At 42.0% G+C, this 23,493-nt stretch overlaps 1 protein-coding gene across 1 annotated transcript; it reads right to left on the reverse strand.

Annotated features, from left to right (window-relative positions):
* Positions 1-2,865: 2,865 nt before the first annotated feature.
* LOC139686179 (uncharacterized) lies at positions 2,866-4,002 on the reverse strand. The gene is made up of 2 exons (XM_071583361.1): positions 3,807-4,002; positions 2,866-3,685 (listed from the first exon to the last, which is right to left on the reverse strand). Exons 1-2 carry the CDS (start codon positions 3,900-3,902, stop codon positions 3,371-3,373), a joined length of 411 nt encoding a protein of 136 aa, XP_071439462.1. The 5' UTR covers positions 3,903-4,002; the 3' UTR covers positions 2,866-3,370.
* Positions 4,003-23,493: the final 19,491 nt, after the last annotated feature.

The following is a 23,493-nucleotide window of genomic DNA, read 5'->3' on the forward strand; positions in this document are numbered from 1 at the left end:
TACTTGGTGTTCTAGTTGTTCTTCGATATCGAAATTCTTGAACAGATACGTACTTTGGCGCTAACAGCGACGGCCATCGTCTCTCAGTTGTTTGTGAACGTATGAGCGGCACATCGAGATGCGTATCATTTATTGAGTCGACGGCTCAATTGCTGATAGTTTTTACAGAGTGGCCCCTAAGAACGGCAATCTGCGACCCGGTCATCGTATGAGCCGACGCACCTCCATACGAGCCAATGAGCCTCCAGAAATACTGAACTGCCGCTTGGTCTGCCGTTAGAGTGTGAGGCCCTAATAATCCCCATCGTGTAAACGGTTATAACTCGAGTCCTTAGTCTTTCTTTGAGCCTGGGTCTCCATTACTCTCTTCTCTTCAGGAGTAAAACCCATTCAAGTATAAATTTTGTTTCAGAATATTGCACTGGTACCACGATAGGTAGTACATCATATCACAGCACCAGTGCAAATACGAGTATATTGCAATGCACCATTGTGCTAGATGGAAGGTAACTGTAATAGGAAAAATGTTTGCATCGTGTCGCAGTAATAGCACAAATGTAATTACATCTTACCGTAGTTCTGGCACACAGGCGAGTTCATTACCAGTGTCGAACAATGAATCGTGTGTTGTCCCTTGGTCAATCGGGAGCTTCCTACGCAGGAGGATGAGTTGAGAGCAATTAGAAACACTTAACGGCGCGGATTTCTAATGTATGTATGTATGTATGTATGTATGTATTCCTGGTCCTTGCAACCGATGATGGGACCTTTTTTCCTCGCAACGCGGAGCGAGTCAGAACTCGTCCGGACCTCGAGAGGGACCCTATGCCCTGTCGAGGATGGAACCTTTGATGGGTGGGAGGGAGGGAGAGAGAAGAACGGGAAAATCTCTCGATTTCCCTCCGATGAAGAAGTTTGCGCCTGTTTGCCTCTCAATAGTGCATTCCATGGAAACCACTCATTTGAAGCTCAGATAAAGTTTGCATTGGTTGACTTTGTTTCAATGGCTCCACTCAAATACCGGATGGTCAGTGTCACGAAAGCGACGTATTCCTCTGCATTGAATCGGAGCAAGAGAATTGCTTGATTGATCCGCCACCCTCGAATGCACCGGGGTCGTTTTGACGCCAAATCTTGGGAGACTTTTTTTAGATCCAATTCGTTCTCTTTTTTCGTTGTTTTAGTATTTTACATTACGGGTTTTGTATTTTATCTTTCATTTTATGTCCATTTCTAATAACATCATCTGCTCTCTTTGAATTAATCCAAACTGCTTTTATCTCATCGGTTTTATTCTTTTCGATAACTTCTATCCGCCTCATTTGAGAGTAGAAACAATTTTAACGTTAACCTATGTATAATTCTTGAATTACCTCTAAAATTTATTAAATCATTTTACCCACATGCAATGCAAAAAACCTAATTAACCTTTCCTCTTCTTTTTGTGTAGCTATGGGCACTACTATGCTAACACCTAATTCCCGTTTCGTATGGGTGTCGATACTTTTCCTTTCGTATTTAATATTATTTTTATTCTCGGTTAATCAATTGCAAATATTTAGGGGCAGCCAACTTGTTCCTTTGTTTGGATGACGATGTTCTCTCGAAGAATCCATTATATTGTTTCTATATTTGTAGAATACTTTCAGATTCCAAGATGAACAAAAAATTTCGGGAGTGACGGATCGCTAATGTAGCTTTATTTTGTTTCCAAGAATGGGTAAACGATGTGTTCAAACTTCACCGCAATTAGCCACTTAACAAGCAATGGAAGCCAAAGATATAAATGCTCCCATGGTCGGCGAAAGGTGGGTCCCTACTCCAAACCAAAGAAGGAAATTAATGACAATGCAGCGGCAGCTCGACTCGGTGTTGGCTCGCATGGCCCCACGACTAAATGCTGGACCCTCTTCCTGACGAATATGCTGGCAGTGAAACGCTGCTCGTTATCGAAAAATCGTGACGTCAATCACGCCAAATGATTTCTTATCTCTTCAGATATTAAACAAACCGGCGATTTTCACAGATCTCTCTATCACCGCCGACTTGCTGACCTATTTATTCCTGCAATATACTGACCTTCCTCATTAATATGAGAGAAACACTCGACTCCAAATTTAACTGACCAATTTCCAACAGTTAATCCAAATAGCTGACCGGTACAAGCATATCACTCCCTTCAGAAAAAATATGGTAAGTACATTTAAATGACTATAATCTTGAACAGATATCGAATTTCTAGCAAATAAATTTTAAGTTTTAACTCATAGATAGCGGTGCGCGCGCGATATCATTCCTTTTTTTTACTCATCACCTCAAAATAGCCTAAAACTTAAGCTTCAAATATTTATAGTGTTGATTTGTTTTGGTACGAATAAGTCACTAGGTACTTAGGTAGCTATATACTTTATGCTTGCCTGGTGAAAGTTATGTCGTCCCAAGCAAATAATTATGAAACTATCAAATCTCTGTTGTTTCAAAGCTGATCTATCCCACACAAGCGACGATTGGAGTTTAAAACATTAGAGCCGCTGTCATGAGAGTATTAATAATTTTGACGGCTAGGCCGTAAGATCGACAGCAGATTTGCGACTTGCGTACCATACTTAAGTTATGCGCCAAGTGCAATCAGTCGGCTGAAGATCTGTTTACTAAAAAGCAATGAGGGAAACGAAGAATGATACAATCCATGATCTCAATCTCTTCACTTCACCTCTTAATAGCCATCATACATGTGACTGGTCCAAAAATACAAACATCTTATTTATTTATTCACCAGTATGCAAGGCAGTAGACAACTGACCGGGAAATTATGGATTCCATGGGTTTTCTACAACTATGTGATTAAACCATTTAAACAACAAATTAAGATGTTTACAAGTAATTTTATTCAAATGCAAGTAATTGGAAGACAATTAGTATCACAGTTGCTTTCAAATCAAAATTAAAGCTCGTCAATCACAGACATTCAACCACCTCAATCGAAATGTAAACACTTCTGGTTGTAAGTGGATTATACACATAAAAATATATCAAATTCATTCAGAGATTTAAAAAAATATAAGTATACGCAAGATCACAAGTAAATGCTATCATCTTATCACATCATTTAATGGCCATTACTCTGGAGTCGCTCAGTGATGAAAGCATCAATTGAGAGTTGCTGCTCTCATCACTGACAATGAGGTCACAATGCGTCCGTTCGATGCAAAAATAAATGCGGCACCTCTCTAGCATAATTAAAGCTTGTCAGCACGGATATATATATATATATCTCCTTCGCTCACCTCTTGAAATAAAATCCGCACAATTGTTTCATAAAATATCACACGAGATATCACAAGCGCACCATGGACACACCGCGGTGCTTCTAGTAGGCGTAACACGGGCTTTGCTGCTCGGCGTGCTGATCATTGGTGATCGTCAACCCTCCATCGCCGAAGCAAATGTCTGCATCCGCCGCCCACGCCAGCGGCACCAAAACGACACCACGACAAGGGCAACAGCACGGACAGGGGCTGCTGGCCAACCGGGACTCGAGGGCCTCGTTGGCATCATTGTCATCCTCCTCGACGCTGTAGTCCACGGAGGGAGGGCAAGCCTTGTCTTCGAAAGAGCGGAACTCCGCAGGGAACGCCGTGCGCTGCTGACCTTTCTGGAGCAGCTCAACCACCGGTCTGACCATCTGTAAAGAGCGGGAAGAATGATTTTAGTCGGAGGTAACACGGTGTCGGGGTCGTCAACTGGGGCTTCGCGGATGGCGAAGATTCTAGTGAGTGTCACTTGCCAACGAGATATCAACTCACCTTTTTGATGCGATGGACTTTGGATGAGAGCCAGGAGGAGCGCTTCTTCGACTGGCAGGCGTTGTCGGCCACCTCACTGTAGCCTCCGAAACACATGTCGAACGTTTTCCCGATCAAGAAAGAAGTCGAAGGGCGCGAGAAAGCAGCGTGCACCAAGTTTGGAAAGTGGAGTGTGCTACGTTCGTCTCGGGCGAGAGATACGGAGTGAAAACACGTGCGTCGAGGGGTTAGGTCGCCTTATATAGGCGAGCGTGCGGGGGGGGGGGGAGCGAAGCAGGGGAGGCTAAGGGGGGCGAAGTGGTAACTGGGGGGGAGCCTCTGGAGTGTGTGCGGCGGCAGCCTAGGGGCGGGCGGGAGCCTCGTGGCAGGTGTGTGCCAGACACGAGTGAGATAGTCGTGGGAAAGGGCTCGGCCACTGCGTTCCCACACACGGCAGATGGTCGCCTCTCGTCTCCTCCTCCCGTGAGTAGCACACCCACACCCTGAGCCCTCAAACCCCTCCCCCTACACACCCCTCCCCCTCCACACCCCAGCCACCTCGTGGGCGACGCACGTACATAAAAAAAGATCCCGGAGTCAAATCGGCCTTTCGGGGGTTCCTTGGGCCTCGGTCGGAATGTGGGGTCAGTTCGAGGGAGCCGCCTGCACACCTGCCGCTGGTTCCCAAGATCTCTCTCTCTTTCTCTCCCGGGCTCGTTTTCCTCGTCTCGAGGAGAAATTGGAAGTGGGGTGGGGAATTGGAGGAGGGGAACTAGCCCTCAAAAGGGTTTATGGAGATAATTGCACGTGTGCTTGTGTGTTTGCGTGTCGAGGACGAGTGACCTACCGGAAGATTTTGGGCTCTTCCAAGTGAGGAACCCTATAAGCAAGGGAATGAGTCTCCGCGGTCGAAGTTTTATGGTCGGAGGGGCGGTCACGGGCAATATTCGTCCCTGCCCGCCCCGGGGTGGGGAAAGACGGGGCACAGTTCCAGGGGAAAAGATTTTGTTTTAATTGCTTCTAAATATTTATTTTGAGGCGGGCGAGAGGAGGGGGAGGGCTATAGAAGTGCACGGTGCTCCAAATTAGATGATTTGCGTTTTTTTGCAAATTTCAAATTGAGGATGTGCCACACATCCTATGCATTCCGGGTGACTACGTTTGCCAGGTAGTAGTGTGCGAATAAGTGGCTGATTCTGGGAAAATATTCGGAAGGGTGATTAATTCTTGAGGCGAATTATTGTAATAGACCCACTCCCTCTCCTCCAATCTCAAGCTTTTTGGCGGCCTCAGAAATTAGACCGTTAAAAACCGATGCTTTCCCAGGGTATGATGTAGTGTAGTTAGCTAACCTTTATTCCCCATGATGCTCAGCGAATCTCTAACTAAATTATTGGCAAAAGAACTTTGATGGTAATAATGCAGTTTATGCATTCATATTCGCAGAAGAGAAAGACCATGTTATCTAAAATTTATTATGGAGCATATTCCAGTCCAGATGATGCTACAGTATAGCGAAAGTATGTAGTTGACAGCAATAAATTCTATCCTGTGGAAACGCAAAGTATTTTGATTTCTCCTTGTGCAAAACCTATATTCAATTTAATTTGTACCGTTTTGCGCGTTTGGCATTAAGGTCGGCTGCATCTATATGATACCTCAAAAACTTCTCCAAAGGCGCATAGCGAGAGGTTTAGGGTACGCCATTTTTTAACAAATATGACGGGTTTTCTTCTAAATTTCCGAGTTGATTATTTTTCCTTACTCATTTTTCATCGCGTAATATGACAGGTTTTTGGGTTTTTTTAACGACCTGTCTTTCACGTATTGTTCATGATCACAACTTTCGCGTAATTGCATGCATTGTGCAAGATGCACCCGTCGCCACACACCCGCGAAGTCAAATGAGCTGTGACATAAACCACTGAAATAGCAGCAGCACTCCAGCGGACTCGATGCCATTCGACACCAGGGGACAGTTACGACATTGCAGTCGAATCGACTGATCGGTTACGCAGGTTAGGCCTGCGCGACACTGTGATTTGTCGAGTGGGTGTCGATATTTGCCGAGATTTGTTATTTACGTTAGTTAGGCCCCACCTTTGAGTACGCTGCGAGTGTATGAGATCCTCAAGAGGTTGGCTTAATTTAGGAACGAGATCGCGAGCAACATAAAGCAGCTAGGATTGTGAAAAGTTGTTATGAACGAGGTAGTAGTGTCACGACACCATAGGAAGAAAAGAAAGACCACGGAACCAAATATTGAAGTCAGTTGGTTTTGTTTAGGTTAATTAAAAAAACAATTTTTCTTTCAGCTACACATACACATATGTGTATATAAATACATACATATATATATATATATACACACATATATATTATTTTAATTATTAGATAATCTACCGGCTAAGGTAGGTTTTTGGATGGACACAGCTATTAAATAAATATTTTGTGATTCCTAACAAAATACAATATCCAGTATCTTACTCTACATCAGACCCCTCTTCTTCTCTGAGTACTTTCTTCCTCCCTTAATCCCGTCCAACATCCCTATCCTGTTCCTTCCCTTCCTCGTTTGCCTAACATTCTCCCCTCAATTACAGTCTTCAACATCCCACTGCCGGTCAATACCGCCTTCATCCACTTTTCCTGCCTCCAAAGGATTTCTCCCAACAAACCCCTCTCTTCGCCCACCATACACCAAGTACTTCCTCATTTGTTTTCTTCTCTGTCCTTTTCACCTTCTCCATTCTTCTCCACACCCACATTTCAAAAGCCTCCAATCTACGTCTATCCTCCTGCTTCAATGACCACGTTTCCGCACCGTTCATAGCTACGCTCCATATCCAAGTTTTTACGAGTCTTTACACACAAACACACACACACACACATATATATAAATATAAATATATATATATATATATATATATATATATATATATATATATATATATATATATATACACACACACACACATCACACACACACACACACGATTATGCCTTTGTGCATCATCACCCATGTGCAAGACCCGTAAAAGCCCTAGGTGTTCTTTTGGGTTCAGTAGGACAGGGGCGGAGCTGGTTACCTTGTGTGGGAGGTACCTTCCTCAGCTCCGTGACACCCATAATCCCCCCGGGACCCTTTTTTCACCTCCCTTTTGAATCCCCGAAAGGCTCAGGCCCTCTATTCCCTCCCTTTGCCCTTTTGCCTTCCTTCCACCCGCTCAATAATGGACCGTTTTCCTTCGAAAGGGGCCGGAGGGTTGCGGCCCCTCCCCTCCCTGCCCCCCGGGGTCTAAGAGTTTGAAGCGGGGCAAAGTGTGTTTTTCATGTGTGGGCGCCGTGGGGCGAAAGATTCTCATTTCAAAAATTCATCTTTATTCCGTTCCTTTAGTTTAATTTTAACCGCCCTGTGTCGCACCAGGGCTGTATTCCATGAAGTTCATACCCTGTAGTCACCCCAACTTCGGGTTTGCAATTACCTTAATAATCAAGGTCGTCAACAAATAAGTGAAGCTTATAATGATCCGCAGGGGTAAAGTCTTAACTGGAGGGATGGAGTAAAAGAATTTCCAATATGCATCCTTGGGGAAAACCTGATGTGACATAAACTGCATTGAGGTCAAATCATCCGTGGCGATCTCTTACTCGATCTCAACTCCTACGCAACCATTGAAAAGTATATTATCTTGTATATTCTCCGTTGGCATTAGCAACCATATTGGTGAAGCGAATGGGTCGAATCACCATAAAAATTGTATCAACGTAATTTTATGGTTTACATTTGTTCAAAGGTTTTCAGTGGGCGATAAAAATGCTTTGTTCCCGAAATAGCTAGAGGGGGCCACGGAAAATCTTCCGGAGGTAGGTACTTGGGAGGATACGTCTCAGATGATGAGACACCCTGACCAAAACCCTCCCCTCCTCCCCACTCTCTCCCCTCCCCTTCCTTTCCCCTCGCCCCCCTCATCAGCCGGGCTCCCCATATTGTCAACCACACAAACACGTTTGTCTGTACTCAAAGACGACGCCGGGACGTCGAAACGCGTTGTCCATTGTAGTGGAGGTTTAGTGGACAGGTAAGAACCTAATTTATTTGTTCATCATGAATTTCCACAGAACGGGGCCAGCCATAGTACATCTACGTCTACGCAATACTCCGAAAGCCACCGTAAGGGCGTGTGGCGGGGGGTGTTAGGTTACCACCCATAAAAGAGAACAAAACCACATGCAAAATCAACACATCCATGCAAAGCTACTCCCATAGTGGCGTATTCATTCACGCAAAACACCTTATACGCATGCAAAGACATATAGTATTAACTAACAAATAATTGCGCCTTGGGAGGTAATAAATATTTATCCAAATACGTGCAAGCTAGAATTTGAAAAGTAAGAAGGCGGAATTCCACTTCAGCATAGGCTTGCAACAAAGCCAAGGACCCTGGAAGGGAATGTGACGTAACGCTGCAGGTAGCGGGAGGCTCCCCCTACAGAGAGAGCGAGACGAGGGGAGGAAGGGGACTTTTCAAAACAAACAAAGCCGTGCAAGCAATACTGTTAAGAGCAGTCGATTATTTAATGACATGCGGTCATGCGGGAAGGGATTTCACAAAAACAACACACGAGTTCAGTCTAAGTGCATGCAATAGAGGAGAACTAATTATGCCCTAGGTGGCCTGGGTGGCAAGTGGAATTATTCTCTATCTATTACCCTACACTTGCTATCCTGTATTGCTTTGACAATTTCGAATCCCGGTCGAGACGAATGATTTTTACACTTTAAAATTGTTGCACTGTTTTTGGAAAACCTGGGTCATCGTTTGACGCTTGGAGGAAATTCCCTGCAATTGCAGCACGGAATTCTTGCCGACGACTTGATAAATGAGTATATAAAATTAACGTAAATATTCCGTGAATCTTATAGTAAAAGATAGGATAAAAGAGTGGGTACGAGGAAATAATTAAATAATCGAATTTATGAAAATGGTGGATGTTGTTAACACGCATTTGTATGATCAGGTACCACTCGAAAGATGTCACTATGAGTACCTCCTACATGATTTCCATCATGGGCAGGTAACAGAGAGCGTTATATATGGTTTGAAAAGGAAGGACTACAAACAGTCGGTAGAGGAAATCATGGAGGATGGTAAAGGGCTAAGTACTATCGAAGAAAAATGGGAAAGTATGAAGAAAGGGTTATCGAAAGCCGCAAAAGACACTATTGGAACCGTTAACGCTAAAAGGATTAGGAAACCATGGATCACGGATGAGGTGATTACAAAGATGGATGAGCGGAGAAAATGGAAGAATGTAAATACAGAGTTAGGCAAAATGAAGTACAAAGAATTAAACAATAAATTGAGGCGGGCAACAAATAAAGCAAAAGAAGGATGGCGGAAGACCCAGTGTGAGGATATGGAAAGTTTGCAGAGGAAGGGTGAAATTGTTGCGCTGTACAGGAAATTTAAATCTTTATCGGGAAGTAAGAAAGGAAGGTCGATGATAGCAGTTAGAGATAAGGCGGGCAAGAAAATAGTCGACGCAAGAAAGATCCAAAAGGGATAGAAGGAATATATAGAAGAACTGTTTAATAAAGAACTTAGACCAATAAAGTTAGACATAGAAAAGGAACAAGACGTAGAGGAAGATAGCTTAGGTCCAGGAATACTCGACGATGACATAGGAAGGGCATTAAGGGAGATGAAACTAAAAACCACCGTGAGGGTGGATAACATTCCTGCGGAACTATTGAAATGTTTAGGAAAATGTGGGAGGAAGAGGCTATATGGGCTGATTTGTAGTGTCTATGAGGAAGGAATCTGGCCGGAAGACTTTGTGAGATCAGTTTTAGTTCCTATTCCGAAAAAGGTAAAGGCTACATCATGTGAGGACTACAAGACAATAAGTTTGATATCCCACGCAGCTAAAGTTGTTCTCAGGATCATAAACGAAAGGATAGAGAGTAGGGCAAATGATTACTTACGGGATGATCAGTTTGGGTTTAGGAAGGGCAGAGGTACGCGTGACGCCATTGCAGTAATGAGATTATTAATCGAGAGGAATATAGAACACAACCAGGAGGTATTTGCCTGTTTCGTAGATTTCGAAAAAGCGTTTGATAGAGTGAATTGGGAAAAACTAATGAGTATATTACAGAAAGTAGGAATAAATTGGAGGGAAAAGAGGCTAATCCGCAACCTGCACATGTCTCAGACTGCTCAGGTGCGAGTGGGGAACGGGGAGTCCGGATGGGCAGTGTTAGGAAGAGGTGTAAGACAGGGTTGCCCATTATCACCGTTGCTGTTCAACCTGTATGCAGAGGAAATGATTAAAGAGGCATGGGAAGAACTGGAAGTAGGAATGAAAGTGGGCGGGGAATTCGTAAAATCAGTTAGGTTCGCTGATGACTAAGCTTTAGTTTGTCAGTCAGCCAAGGGGTTGCAAGAATTGCTGAGTGAATTGGAAATTCAGTGCGACAGGTATGGGATGAGGATCAATATTAATAAAACAAAGGTAATGCGATTTTCTATAAATAAAAAGGCTAAGCTAAACATTAAAATAGGGGGGCAAAAACTAGAACAGGTAGAACAGTTTACGTATCTCGGAAGTGTTTTGGACCAACACGGTCAAAGTAGTAGGGACGTAAGGAGAAGAATTGCGCTAGGCAAAGAGGCTTTTACAAGGAGGGAGTTGATGAGAGGGACGTTGAGTAAGGATATTAAGAAAAGACTCGTAAAAACTTTTATATGGAGCGTAGCTTTATACGGCGCGGAAACGTAGTCATTGAAGCAGGAGGATAGACGTAGACTGGAGGATTTTGAAATGTGGGTGTGGAGGAGAATGGAGAAGGTGAAATGGACAGAGAAGAAAACAAATGAGGAAGTACTTGGTATGGTGGGCGAAGAGAGGGGTTAGTTGGGAGAAATCCTTTGGAGGCAGGAAAAGTGGATGAAGGCTGTATTGACCTTCAGTGGGATGTTGAAGACTGTAATTGAGGGGAGAATGTTAGGCAAACGAGGAAGGGAAGGAACAGGATAGGGATGTTGGACGGGATGAAGGGAGGCAGAAATTACTCAGAGATGAAAAGGGACCTGATATAGAGTAGGATGATGGATTTTGTGTTTTGTTTGGAGTCACAAAATGTTTTATTTAGTAGCTTTGTCTATCCAAAAACCTACCTTAACCGGTAGATTATCTAATAAAATAAAAAAATATTGCTTTCCTCCCTTCGAGTGATATATATACATGAGGTCGGTTCAAAAAGTAGCAGACTTTTTGGTTTTTCAAAAAAAAAAATATTTATCCATTCATGAAAATCTATTTTGCCCCCTTCAAAGTAATCCCCCTTAGATATTGTACACTTGTGCCAACGTTTTTTTTCCAATCCTCCAAGCAATTCAAAAAATCATTTTTGTGATATTGTTCAGCTCCTCATTCGATGCAGTCTTTATCTTGTCTATCGTAGCGTAGCGTCGTCCTTTCATGGGCCTCTTCGGTTTCAGGAACAAGAAAACGTCGCTGTCGCGACTGTCAAAAACTGTCGCGAAAAAGTCTGGGGAATACGGTGACTGTGGCATCATTAGTGTGTTTTTTTTGGCCAAAAATTCGCGCACAAGCAACGATGTGTGAGCAGGGGCGTTGTCATGGTGCAAAAGCCAATATTTGTTCTACCACAAATCCGGGCGTCTGTGGCGGATTGCTTCGCGCAAATTGTGCAAAACATGCAGGTTCTTTCACGTTCACGCTTTTATCGGTCTTGGCTCGTGTTGCAGCTTCCATTGGGATGACTGAGCTTTACCTTCCCCGCCATAACCATAAACCCCTGAATTTTCACCAGTTATGACCCTGTGGAGCAAATTTGGGTCGTCGCGGACGGAGTCCAACACCTCATTAGCAATGTTAATGCGTTGCTGTTTTTGGTCGAAATTGAGCAATTTTGGTACGAATTTCGCGGCGACCCGTGTCATGTCCAAATCATTGGTAAAATCGAATGGCACGAGCCAATCGATATGTTTAGGTCCTCAGTATCTTCTCTAACGGTGATTCGACGATTGGCCAATACTATTTTCTTCACTTCATCAATGTTTTCGTCTGTCAACGATGTGCTCGGGCGTCCGGTACACTCTTCGTCGTTCACATCTTCTCGGCCCTCTGCGAACATTTTGTACCGCCAATAAACGTTGCTTCGGTCCAAGGTAGCTTCTCCATATGCCACAGTCAAAATTTTGAATGCTTCCGCGCACTTAATTTCGTTTTTCACACAAAATTTGATACAGAATCTTCAATACATTTTTTGGAACAGGCAAAAATCGAAGACAAGCCAAAACACGTCCCAGCAAAACAGCTGTCAACAATTAACTGAACAATCAAAATGGCCGAACTTTTCGGCATACGTGAGAGACATAAGTACCAACATAACGCCACAAAAAAATCGAAAATCAAATATACGTAACCCGCGAAAATTAAAAATTCGCGATACTTTTTTAAGATACCTCGTAGTTTGCACATTACATTACCCTGCACGCCACCGGCATAGGAGGAGCAAGGGTTGTATTTACACTAGGCATGTCCAATAAGTGAAGAGTTAACCTGCGCTGAAAATGATAAGGAATGAGGGTGCATGCCTTTAGGTGCCTACATTTAAGGCAGATTCAGTTGGGACACTATATTTAGTATTTTATTTATTATTTATTTCACTTCCTTTATAGCGGGGAGATAGTAACTAAGCAGTTTCGTCTTTCACCAAACCGCTAAGCATAACTTTTAAGACAATTACCAACACCCATTCCGTAGGTGGAGGAACCCCTCCGGGCGGGACTCGAACCCTCAACCTCTGGGTTTGCAGGTGAGAACGCAACCCTGCCGCCGTGGGTTTTTGCCATTCTTCATTTCACTTCGCAATTATTTCGACAGTTTTGGCTTGAATTCCAAATTTCGTCTTTTAATTTGGTAGCTTAGGCGATTTTTTGGGACTATTTGCATGCATTTTTCTTTTATCGAGGAGGTAGCAATCTTTAGAAATCCACAGGACGCACGTGGTTACTCCACTGCGGCGGTTACTTTCATCTACATCTACATCTACTTAATACCCCGCAAGCCGCCGCAAGGGCGTGTGGCGGGGGGTGCTAGGACACCACCCGTAATTTAGAAAAGAAAAAGAAAAAAAAACCGCATGCAATAACGACAAAATCATATATATATAAAAAAAAACATGGCATACATTCATGCATGAACACTTACACCCGTCACACATGCAAACACTCAAACTACCAACTAACATACACATGCACCTGAAAGTATACCTAACATCTCTATAGTGTTTAATTTTGTTCCGACTTGTAAATTCAACGTTTTTAATATTTCTAAAGTGACTTCGGTTTCTTGCTATTATGATTTCTGATTGTTCGGGGAAAGAATGAGTATTTGTACCTATCTGTCTTGGAATCTATCTCCCTTAGTTTATCTTTGTGGTCTGATCTACCTAAGTAGTGTGGGGCCATTATAATTCCTTCAGTGTCATAGTTAAACTCGTTTGTTCTGAACCTTTCTAAAAGTCTAAGCCTCGCTTGTTCTCTCCGCACTTTAAGTGGTTCCCAGCCTAAATCCCCTAAGAGACCTGTCACACTTGTGTTTTTATCATAACAATTTTTAACGAATCTAGCGGATTTTCTCTGGACTTTATCTAATTCTTTTTGCCAAATTTTCTCCCAAGGATCCCAAATACTTGCGGCATATTCCAAATGAGGTCTAACTAGAGCAAAATAACACCTCTCTTTAACTTTTTCATTACATTTCCCCACCACCCGTTTTATGAAGCCAAGTTTCTTTAAAGCTGATCCGCATATTGTTCTGATATGTGCTCCCCATGGAGCCGAAGCATTTCACCGAAGGCAAGCACCCGCGGTGGGAATACATCCTTGTGGGGGAAGGTAAACTCCACATACAACTCAAAATTAGTCTTTTTCTGTGATCGTTACAATATTATGAACTTAAAGAGCCACTCTACAAGGCCGGCTCTCTCCTATAAACCCTTGCTCGGACTAAAATGACCACATTCCCACGCCTTTTACGTGATGTGTGTATTAAAAAATAAGAACGAATCACTTCGATGATTTTTCCAAAATTGGTAACACTCTTATTTTTACCTATATTCAGCGGTAAATAAATATGAGTCATTTTGTGAAGTTGTTTTTCGATATTAGCTCTTGGATGAATGAATGAATGTTAATCTATCAATTATTATCTTTTTCTGGCAAACCCTCGTTACTCATTTTATAAAAGCCAAGACAAATTATCTAGGACTAGAGGCCCTTGTGCTTTATTTTAGCAGGCTACACCCATATAGTTAGAAAATGATATTAAGAGTCTTATAGAGGAATATAGAAATATATTGATGCAGTATTATATTTAAACTTTGTTGGAATCATTTCTCCTTTCCTCTTATGTTCCTGTTCGTCGGCATCTGCATAATACCCCGCAGGCCGTGTTGAGGGCGGGCGTCGTGGGTTTTAGGTCACCAGCCACGCATTCACGATCGCAATTATCGCACCTCTGCGCAAATGTAAGTTTGATCATGCACTAGAACTAAGTTAATCACACGACAGAAGGTACTTACGTGCAAGAATATTCAATAACAGGATACATTCCAATCATGCGGGAAGAGTGTTAAATGGGAATCGGGGCGGTGGGGCGGCTAATGTGCTGGCTTCCCACTTCGATGGTTTGGGTTCGAATCCAGGCGGTGGCCGGATTTTTCAGTGGTGTCCCTGTCCCTATTTGGTACCCAGTGGAGAGACTTGTGTGAGTGAGTCCGTTAAGAGTTGAGTCCGTCGAATAAAGAATTAAATTGCGGACCCCTTGGCGCCTTTCGTTATGAGTAGGCTAATGCTAATGTCAAGACATTGGAGACGAGGAGATTTTTCCTAGGGGCTTGATAATTTCAAGAAGGGAAGGAAAAATAGGATTGAAGGAGAGTGCTCATAGCTGTTAACGATATTCAAGAAAGCAGAAGTGAGTCTTTCCCCAATAGTAGCATAGAAAGTGTTTGGTGTTCGATAAAAAGCCCTCGGTCAAAAAGAGTCTGCTTATGTGCACACTACAGACCCTCCAATTCCAGAGAAACATCAAATTTAGAACTTCATTAAGAGTTACTCCAAAAGTTGGGAAGCTATTGGATTGATAAATATGTAATAGAATGGATTGATGACTTCTCAACAGGCCGTGAGCAAAGGGTCGAAATAGACAGGGTATTATCGTACACAGTAAGCGTAACATCGGGTGTCCCACAGTGAAGTTTTATTAGTCCGCTATTGTCCCTTTTATATGTTAAAACATCGGGTCTCAGGTGCCAGTAAACTTCGTCTATTTGCTGACGATATCTTAATAATTAGGGAGATATCCAGTCTTTAAGATAGAGTATCATTGGCTAGCGACCTAAATGCAATTCGTAAGTGGAGACATGGAAGGAGCTGGAATTATATTTGAATAAATGTGTTCCGATACATTTTTGGAGGAAAAGTATTTCACCCGAATACACACTTTGCAGAGAACCAACATTACACACGTGGAATCGGTAAAATACTTGTATGTTACGATAACTACAGATATGTCCTGGGGAAAACACATTCGTGAAATTTGCGGACTAGCTAATAAAAAGTCAGTATTCACAAAAAGGATTCTTGGGAATTGTAATGAAAGGGCCAAGGATTTTTGTTATTTCACGTTAGTCAGGACCAAACCTGAGTATGCTACAAGTGTACGGGATCCTCATGAAGTAGGCTTAATTTTCTCGTAAGTCGAGTGCAACATAGAGCAGCTAGGTTTGTGAAAAATTGTGATAAACAAGGTAGCAATGTCACGACACTATTGATAGAATTAGAATGGGAGCCAATAGTACACCGTAGGCTTAAATACAAGTTAAATTTACTATCTAAATTGGAGGCAGGTTACTTATCTGAGAATGTTAAGGACATATTACAGGCCCCCACTTACTAATGTAGATCAGATCACTAATGTAAAATCAGGGAGATTTATTGTAGAACGGATTAATTTAAAATATCGTTTTTCCATTATTAGAGACCATAATAGGCATGACAGCAATCGCGTATGAGATAACTAGAATTGGTAGGGTATACTACCTTGATCAAAAAGTTCCCGGAATAACCACCGTGTGGCGCTCCCATCGTTCCGATTTGAGTTCTGTTTTTTTTGTTAAATTGGTACATCTGTTGTTGATATTCCCTTTAAATCTTAGTGTCATAACTTGACATTTGCAAAAGTTACCTAGCCAAGAGTACATCTATCTCTGTGTGTGTTGGCGATTTTTTACAATTGCAGAAATGGATTTAAATTTGCAACAACGAACTTGTATTACATTTTGCGTAAAAAACGGATTTAGTGGCGCACGGACGTTGGAAATGTTGGAAAAGTGTTTCGGCAACGATTCTCTAAAAAAAACGGTCGTTTACCAGTGGCACGAGCGGTTCAGAAGTGGTCGTGAGTCAATCGAAGATGATGAACGCAGTGGCAGACCATCGACATCGAAAGTCGGTGAAAAAATTGATAAAGTAAAAGAAATGTTGGTCAATAACCGCAAATTAACCATCAGAGAAATAGCGGAGGACTTGAACATTGCCTATGGATCCGCCCAAGACATTGTGGTTAATGATTTGGGTTTCCGTCGTGTAGCAGCAAAGTTGGACCTCAATTTCATGCAAAAAAGAGACCGTGTTGACGTCGCAAAAGACATGATTTGCGAGGCTGAATCCGATCCCACATTCATCAAAAGGATCATTACTGGAGACGAGACGTGGGTTTATGAGTACGACACGCAATCCAGACATCAGGCAAGTGAATGGCGTTCACCAAATGAGCCGAGACCAAAAAAACCACGTCGTTTTCAGTCAAAAAAGAAGGCAATGCTGACGGTTTTCATGGATTACAACGGTGTAGTGCATCATGAATTTTTGCGAGAAGGCCAGACAGTAAACAAAGAGTATTATTTGGGCGTTATGAGACGTTTGCGTGAAGCAATTCGCCGAAAGAGACCAGAAATGTGGGCAGAAAACTCGTGGATTTTGCACCATGATAACGCACCGTCGCACAGTGCTATCATTATTCGTAATTTTTTGACGAAAAATGCAACAAATACCATCCAACAGCCACCGAATTCACCTGATTTGGCTCCCTGTGACTTCTTTCTGTTCAATCGAGTTAAAAAACCATTACGGGGAACGCGTTTTAGCAGCCGAGAGGAAGTAATGGAAAAATCGCAGGAAGCACTGATGGACATACCGAAAACCGAATATAAAAAATGTTTCGAGGATTGGATCAAGCGCTGGCATAAGTGTGTTGCAGTCGATGGGGATTACTTTGAAGGGGACAATATAGATTTAGATGAATAAACTTGTATTTTTAATTTCCTGAATAAATTCCGGGAAATTTTTGATCAAGGTAGTATATTTGTTGATATCTTGCATGTTTCTTCCTGCTTGTTATTCCTTTTATTTAATAGACTCATCTTTTTAAGAGTTCCTCTGCATGATTTTAATGTACGTATCCTGCTATTAAATATTGTTACATTAATGTACTTTCTTTCGTGTGATTAAGGTTTGTCGAGTGTATGAACATGCATGAGACAACAGAAATTTGTATAGAGGTGTCATAGTTTGGTTTTGCATGTGGTTTTGTTCTAGTTTACGGGTAGTGACTTAACACCCCCCGCCACACGCCCCTGCGGGTAATTAAATAGATGTAGAGTTGTCGACACCGAGTTTATGGTATCTCCACCCTTCCTCCATTCCCTGAAGCTTCCTATCCTTTACGAATACATTATCTATCCTCAATAACCTCTGCTCTCGGTTGCCTACCCAAACATCTGCAACAAAAAAGTGTAAAAAAGATGGTTTTATTTTAAATTCATGCAGGGTATCGACAAAACGGATGCACTACCTAAACTAATTATCACCTTCGCGTCCACGATCACATCCATTTAGACCTCTAATCGAACAGGGAAAAACGACATTTTAATTCTATTCGTTCAAATATCTATTTCCCTGATTATACTCACGTGATCTGATCTGCTATAACAAGTCGAGGCCCGTAGTGTCTTAAACCTTCTCCTATATGTGAACTTCAACTTAACGCATTATATTTGACCTTTGATTGCAAGCATTGCTGAGTACATTGGGAAATCAGGGCGATTGGTTTTGGATGAGAACAAATGTAAATAAAACAAAAGTTATGCAATTTTTAGGAAGAGAAAGGCCAAGTTAAATGTGAAAATACGAGGAATAAACCTAGAGCAGGTGGAATAGTTTAATTACCGTGGAAGAGTTTTTGACCATAATGGTCAAAGTAGAAGGGAGGTAAGGAGAAGAATTGCGTCAGGCAAAGAGGCTTTCACGAGGAGGAGAGAATTGATGACGTGGATGCTTAGTGAGGATGTTAAGAAAAGGCTCGTTTAAACTTTGATATGGAGCGTAGTTGTGTACGGAAGTTGTGAGCGGAAACGTGGTCGTAGGATTATAGGCGTAGATTGGCGGCTTTTGAAATGTGGGTGTGGAGAAGGATGGAGGAAGTGAAGTGGACAGGAAGGAAAACAAATGAGGAAGTACTTGGCATGGTGGGGGGTGAGAGGGGATTCCTCGGAGATTTCCTAAGGAGACAGAAAAATAAATGCAAAGAATTTTGACTGGCAATGGGATGTTGAAGACTGTGATATAAGGGCAGATGTTAGGCAAACGAGGAAAGGACAGGAATGGGATAGGGACGTCGGACGGAATGAACGGAGAAAGAAGTATACGGAGATGAAGAGGGACTTTGCTGTAGAGGAGGATATTTATTAGTGTTTTGTTAGGAGAGACAAGATATTTAGTTCGTGAAGGATTCTCGGGTCTTCCACCGGGTCAAGGGTTCCATATTGGCCGACGTTTCGATGCCCGACTCGTGCATCGAAACGTCGGCCAATATGGAACCCTTGACCCGGTGGAAGACCCGAGAATCCTTCACGAATCAAATACGCCGGGAAAGCACCAGATCTTACTTCAAGATATTTAGTTGGTAGTTGTGTCCATCGGAAACCTACCTTAATCAGTAGATTACCCATAATAATAATTTAATCAGTATTTCAATATACAGTCAACTAGTGACTCCCATACTAAATCTTCCAATAGTATCCTGGTAGTGCTACCTCGTTCATAACAACTTTACACAAACTAATAACATACACTCGCAGAGTACTATAGGTGGGGCCTATCTAAGGTAAAATAACCAAGCTCATTAACTATCTCACTTCATTTCCCAAATATCCTATTTATGAACCCTAACTTTTTCTTTTCTATTCCGAAAATTTCTGAAATATGTTTTCCCCAGGACATATCCTTAGCCCTGGTAACACCCAAATACTTTGCCGATTCTACGATTGTACTGGTTTCCTGCACGCTGTATGTGTTTTCGGGTGGAATACTCTACCTCAAAAAATTTATCCAAACACATGCATTCAAATTAAATCTAGCTCCCATGTCCAGCACTGCTTTTGGATTGCATTCAGGTCCTTAGATGAAGATAACCTATCTCCTTAACTGGTTAGTATGTTCATATATGTCACTGCATCTTCAGCAAATAGACACCGTTTACTGGAAACCTGATACCCGATGTCATTAATGTATGAAAGGAACAAAGCGGACCGATAACCCTTCCTAGTAGGACACCCGATGTTACGCTTACGGTGTCAGATGAGAGTCTTTTATGACCCTCAGCTCTGTTAACACCAATGATACCAGCCTATTACACTCTTATCTATCCCGTAGTTCTACTCACAATCATTGAGCAACTTCCTATCGGGAACTTCGTCGAATGCTATTTTCAAACATAGAAATTTAGCTTCAACTTCGCCCGAGACCAAAATATCGTAAAAAAGTGAACGTTGGGTCTCGCAAGATCTACAATTACGGAAACCGTGTTGGTTTTTCATCAGTAAACTCAGGGAACCAACATACTTCACGATTAAGCTATTCTTTCTACTTATTCAAAAGTGTTGCTGCAAAAGTGATTTTATTGAGGAAAATAACGGAGAATATTTTTTTAGCTCTTCTCACATGGCGATTTATAAAGCTTTCCCGCTGCTTCAGTATTTCTGTTGGCTCTATTCCAATGTGGGGTTGCGCAATCTGTTTCCTGCTAGCCTCTTGAAAAATTCTTTCCAAATCTTCATTCGCCAAGAATAAATCATCCTCCTTTGGAAGAGGCCTACTGGCATCTTTCCCTTCATTATATTCTATTTTTAGTAATCTGATATTCTGTTGTTGAATCATTATCGGTGTTCAATGTATATTCTCAGCATTTTGACATTTGTGAACCTTCAAAAGATGTACAAAATAATTACAGCTATGTGTTAGAGAATATCTTTTACTAATTCCTTAATCCTCTTCATTTTTGTTAAATTTCTTCGCTTATAATATTGTTCAATAACGAATCAAAAATCAGTAAACCCACAATCATGTTTCTTAAGGCAATCGTCTCATTTACGTGTAGCAGGATTTAATTCATATCCATTGCATAAATAGATATATTACGCTATACTTGGACATGGAGGATATGAGCTTGTGTTTGAATCCCTTAACGCACTGATGAGAATTTGGATTATCATTAACCCCACGCCCTTGCCTGATAGCATAGAACACATTCTTAAGTGCATCCTGTTTAAAAACTCTAGTATTCAAATGTTAAAACAATAACTGCTCTCCAAGGAGAAATTGAGAATGCCTATATAACCAATTATGTTCGTTATCAATTAATTTAGGCTGCAAGGCTTTCTATTGTAATTCACAAATGTATTTTTAATCGACGATTTCGCTACATTTTCGAGATATGATATAAGTATGTAGACTGAAAACCTCAAATCTGGTTGATGGAAAGTTACAGTCCCCTACCATGGACTACAACCTTTGAAGGGCTTGTGCGTTCCGATGACCCCTAGAGCTATGCTGGCGGGAGCAATGATGATTATTGCTACTGGTAGGGTCACCCATACCAGATAGGTCGAAGGTTAGGAGCCAGACGAAAGGTTGTCCACGCAGCGTCTGTTCCTCAGTGAGACGAATGCAAAGTCCTATGACCCAAATGGGGCGGCCATTGAGTGATGGTGTCGCGTTAAAAAAACACCATTGAGGAAGGCAACGGGAAACCACATCAATTATCATTCCCAAGATTAACATGATGGACTATACAGAGATTTTGAGTCCTGGCAACTACGGGGCTCGGCCCAATCGGCCGTGTGTCGTGCCCGGCAGCGGGGGACGCAAGGCTTCCGCGGTCGTCATCCCACGAAACCCTTGCAAGGGAAAACCGGCAGCAACAGGATAGAAGACGCAGAAGAAGAAGACCAAGTTAGTTAGAATAGGCACGTGGAATGTTAGGACAATGATGAGGACAGGGAAATTGGAGAATATTAAGCGAGAGCTGGAAAGGGGAAATATCGATATTTTAGGTCTATGCGAGGTGAGATGGAAGGATAGCGGGAATTACTTAAGCGGCAGTTATAAAAAAATACACAGCAGTGGGGACGAGAGCCAACGAGGGGTTACAATAATATTGAATAAAGAGGTAGGAAGAATCCTAGTCAACTTAGAGCAAACAACGGATAGATTATTACTAATAGAGATAAAAGCAGAACCGACCAACTTAGTCATTATTCAGGTATACAAGCCACTGAACAATCATAGGGAGGAAGAAGTCGATAGGATATACGATCATGTAAAGGATATAATCGCGTGTGTTCCTGCAGGGAAACTTTTGATAGGGATAGGTGATTGGAAGGGGATGGTAGGTGAAGGAACAGTTGGTGATAAGGTGGGGGAATGCGGTGTACGAGGCACGAGGAATGACTGCAGAAAGAAAGCAATTGAATTCTGCGGGCGCAGGGATTAGCCATCACCAACGCTTGGTTTAGACAACACAAAAGGCGCAAGTGTACTTTGAAAATGCTAGGTGACTCAGAAAGGTATCAGTTATATTTTATTCTGGTTAGTCAAAGGTTTAGGAACAGTGTGATCGATTCGCACAGCTTCCCGGGAGCGGATGCAGACTCAATTTTAGTGGTTATGAAGTGTAGCGTTCGTTTCTAAAGGATAAGGCAGGGTCGGTGGGTTAGGACATGGAACGAAGAAGATTTATCTGAATTGACTAGGAAGGTGTATCAGCAGGCTGTAGAGAAAATGATGTATATGGGACAAGAGCTGAGTGCTATCGAGGAAGAATGGGAATGTATCAAGAAAGGAATATCGAAAGCCGCAAAAAACTGAAGGGACTGTTTATGGGGAAAATACAAGGAAAACACGGATCACGAATGAGATAATTACAAAGATAGACGAGAGAAGGCACTGGAAGAATGTAAACATAGAATTAGGCAAAATGAAGTACAAAGAGTTAAATAATAATTTAAGACGGGTAACAAATAACGCACAAGTAGCATGGTGGAAGGCGCAGTCCGAGGATATAGAAAGTTTGCCGGGGAACGGTAAAATTGGTGCGCTATACAAGAACATGAAAAAACTAACGGGAAGCAAGAAGGAAAGATATCTTAACAGTTAGAGATAAGTCGGATAAGAGAATAGTTGAAAAGAAAATATATAAAAGAGATGGCAGATATATATAGAACTCTATGGGGAAGAACTTAGGACAATAAGCTTAGACAAAGAAATGGAATATTACGTAGATGAAGATAGCTTAGGTTCAGTCATACCTGAATATGAGATGATAATGGCATTTAGGAAGATGAAATGAAATAAGACCGTGGAAATAGACAACACTCCTGTGGTACTGCTAAAAGGCCTCGGAAAATGTGGTAGGAAGAGGGTATATGGACTGATTCCTACAATCTACGAGGTTTAATCTGGCCGGAAGACTTTGTGAGATCAGTGTTAGTTCCTATTCCGAAAAAGGTAAAGGCTGCATCATGTGAGGACTACAGAACAATAATTTCTGACGCAGCTTAGGCTGTTCTCAGGATTATCAACAAAAGGATAGAGAGTAAGGCAAATGATTAGTTAGGGGATGATCAGTTCTGGTTTACCAAGGGGAGAGGCACGCATGATGCCGTTGCAGTAGTGAGAGCACTAATCCTAAACCATATAGGACACAATCAGGATATATGGGCTTGTTTCTTTGATTTCGAAAAGGCGTTGTGATAGAGTGTGTTGGGAAAAACTAAGGAGTATATTGCAGAAAAAAGAAATAGATTGGTGGGATAGGAGGCTAATTCGCAACCTGTCCATGTCTTCAAACTGCTCAGGTACGAGTGGGGAATGGAGAGTTGGGATGGGTGGTGTTAGGAAGAGGCGTAAGGCAGGGTTATTTATTATCACCGGTGCTGTTCAACTTATATGTGGAGGAAATGTTTGAAGAGGCATGGGAAGAACTGGAGGTAGGAATGAAAGTCGGAGGGGAATTCGTAACATCTATTAGGGTTCTTGATGACCATGATTTAGTTTGTCAGTCAGCCAAGGAATCGCAAGCATTGCTCAACGAATTGGAAATTGTGCGATAGATATGGGATAAAATGAATACAAGTATAAATAAAACAAAGGTAATGCGAATTTCCAGGAAGAGAAAGGCCAAGGTTAACATCAAAATGGGAGGGCAAAAATTAGAGTATGTGGAGCAGTTTACGTATCTCCGAAGTATTTTGGACCAAAATGGT

Source organism: Hetaerina americana, unplaced genomic scaffold, assembly GCF_022747635.1.
Source record: "Hetaerina americana unplaced genomic scaffold, ioHetAmer1.1.p SCAF_130, whole genome shotgun sequence".
NCBI classification, from domain to species: Eukaryota; Metazoa; Arthropoda; class Insecta; order Odonata; family Calopterygidae; genus Hetaerina; species Hetaerina americana.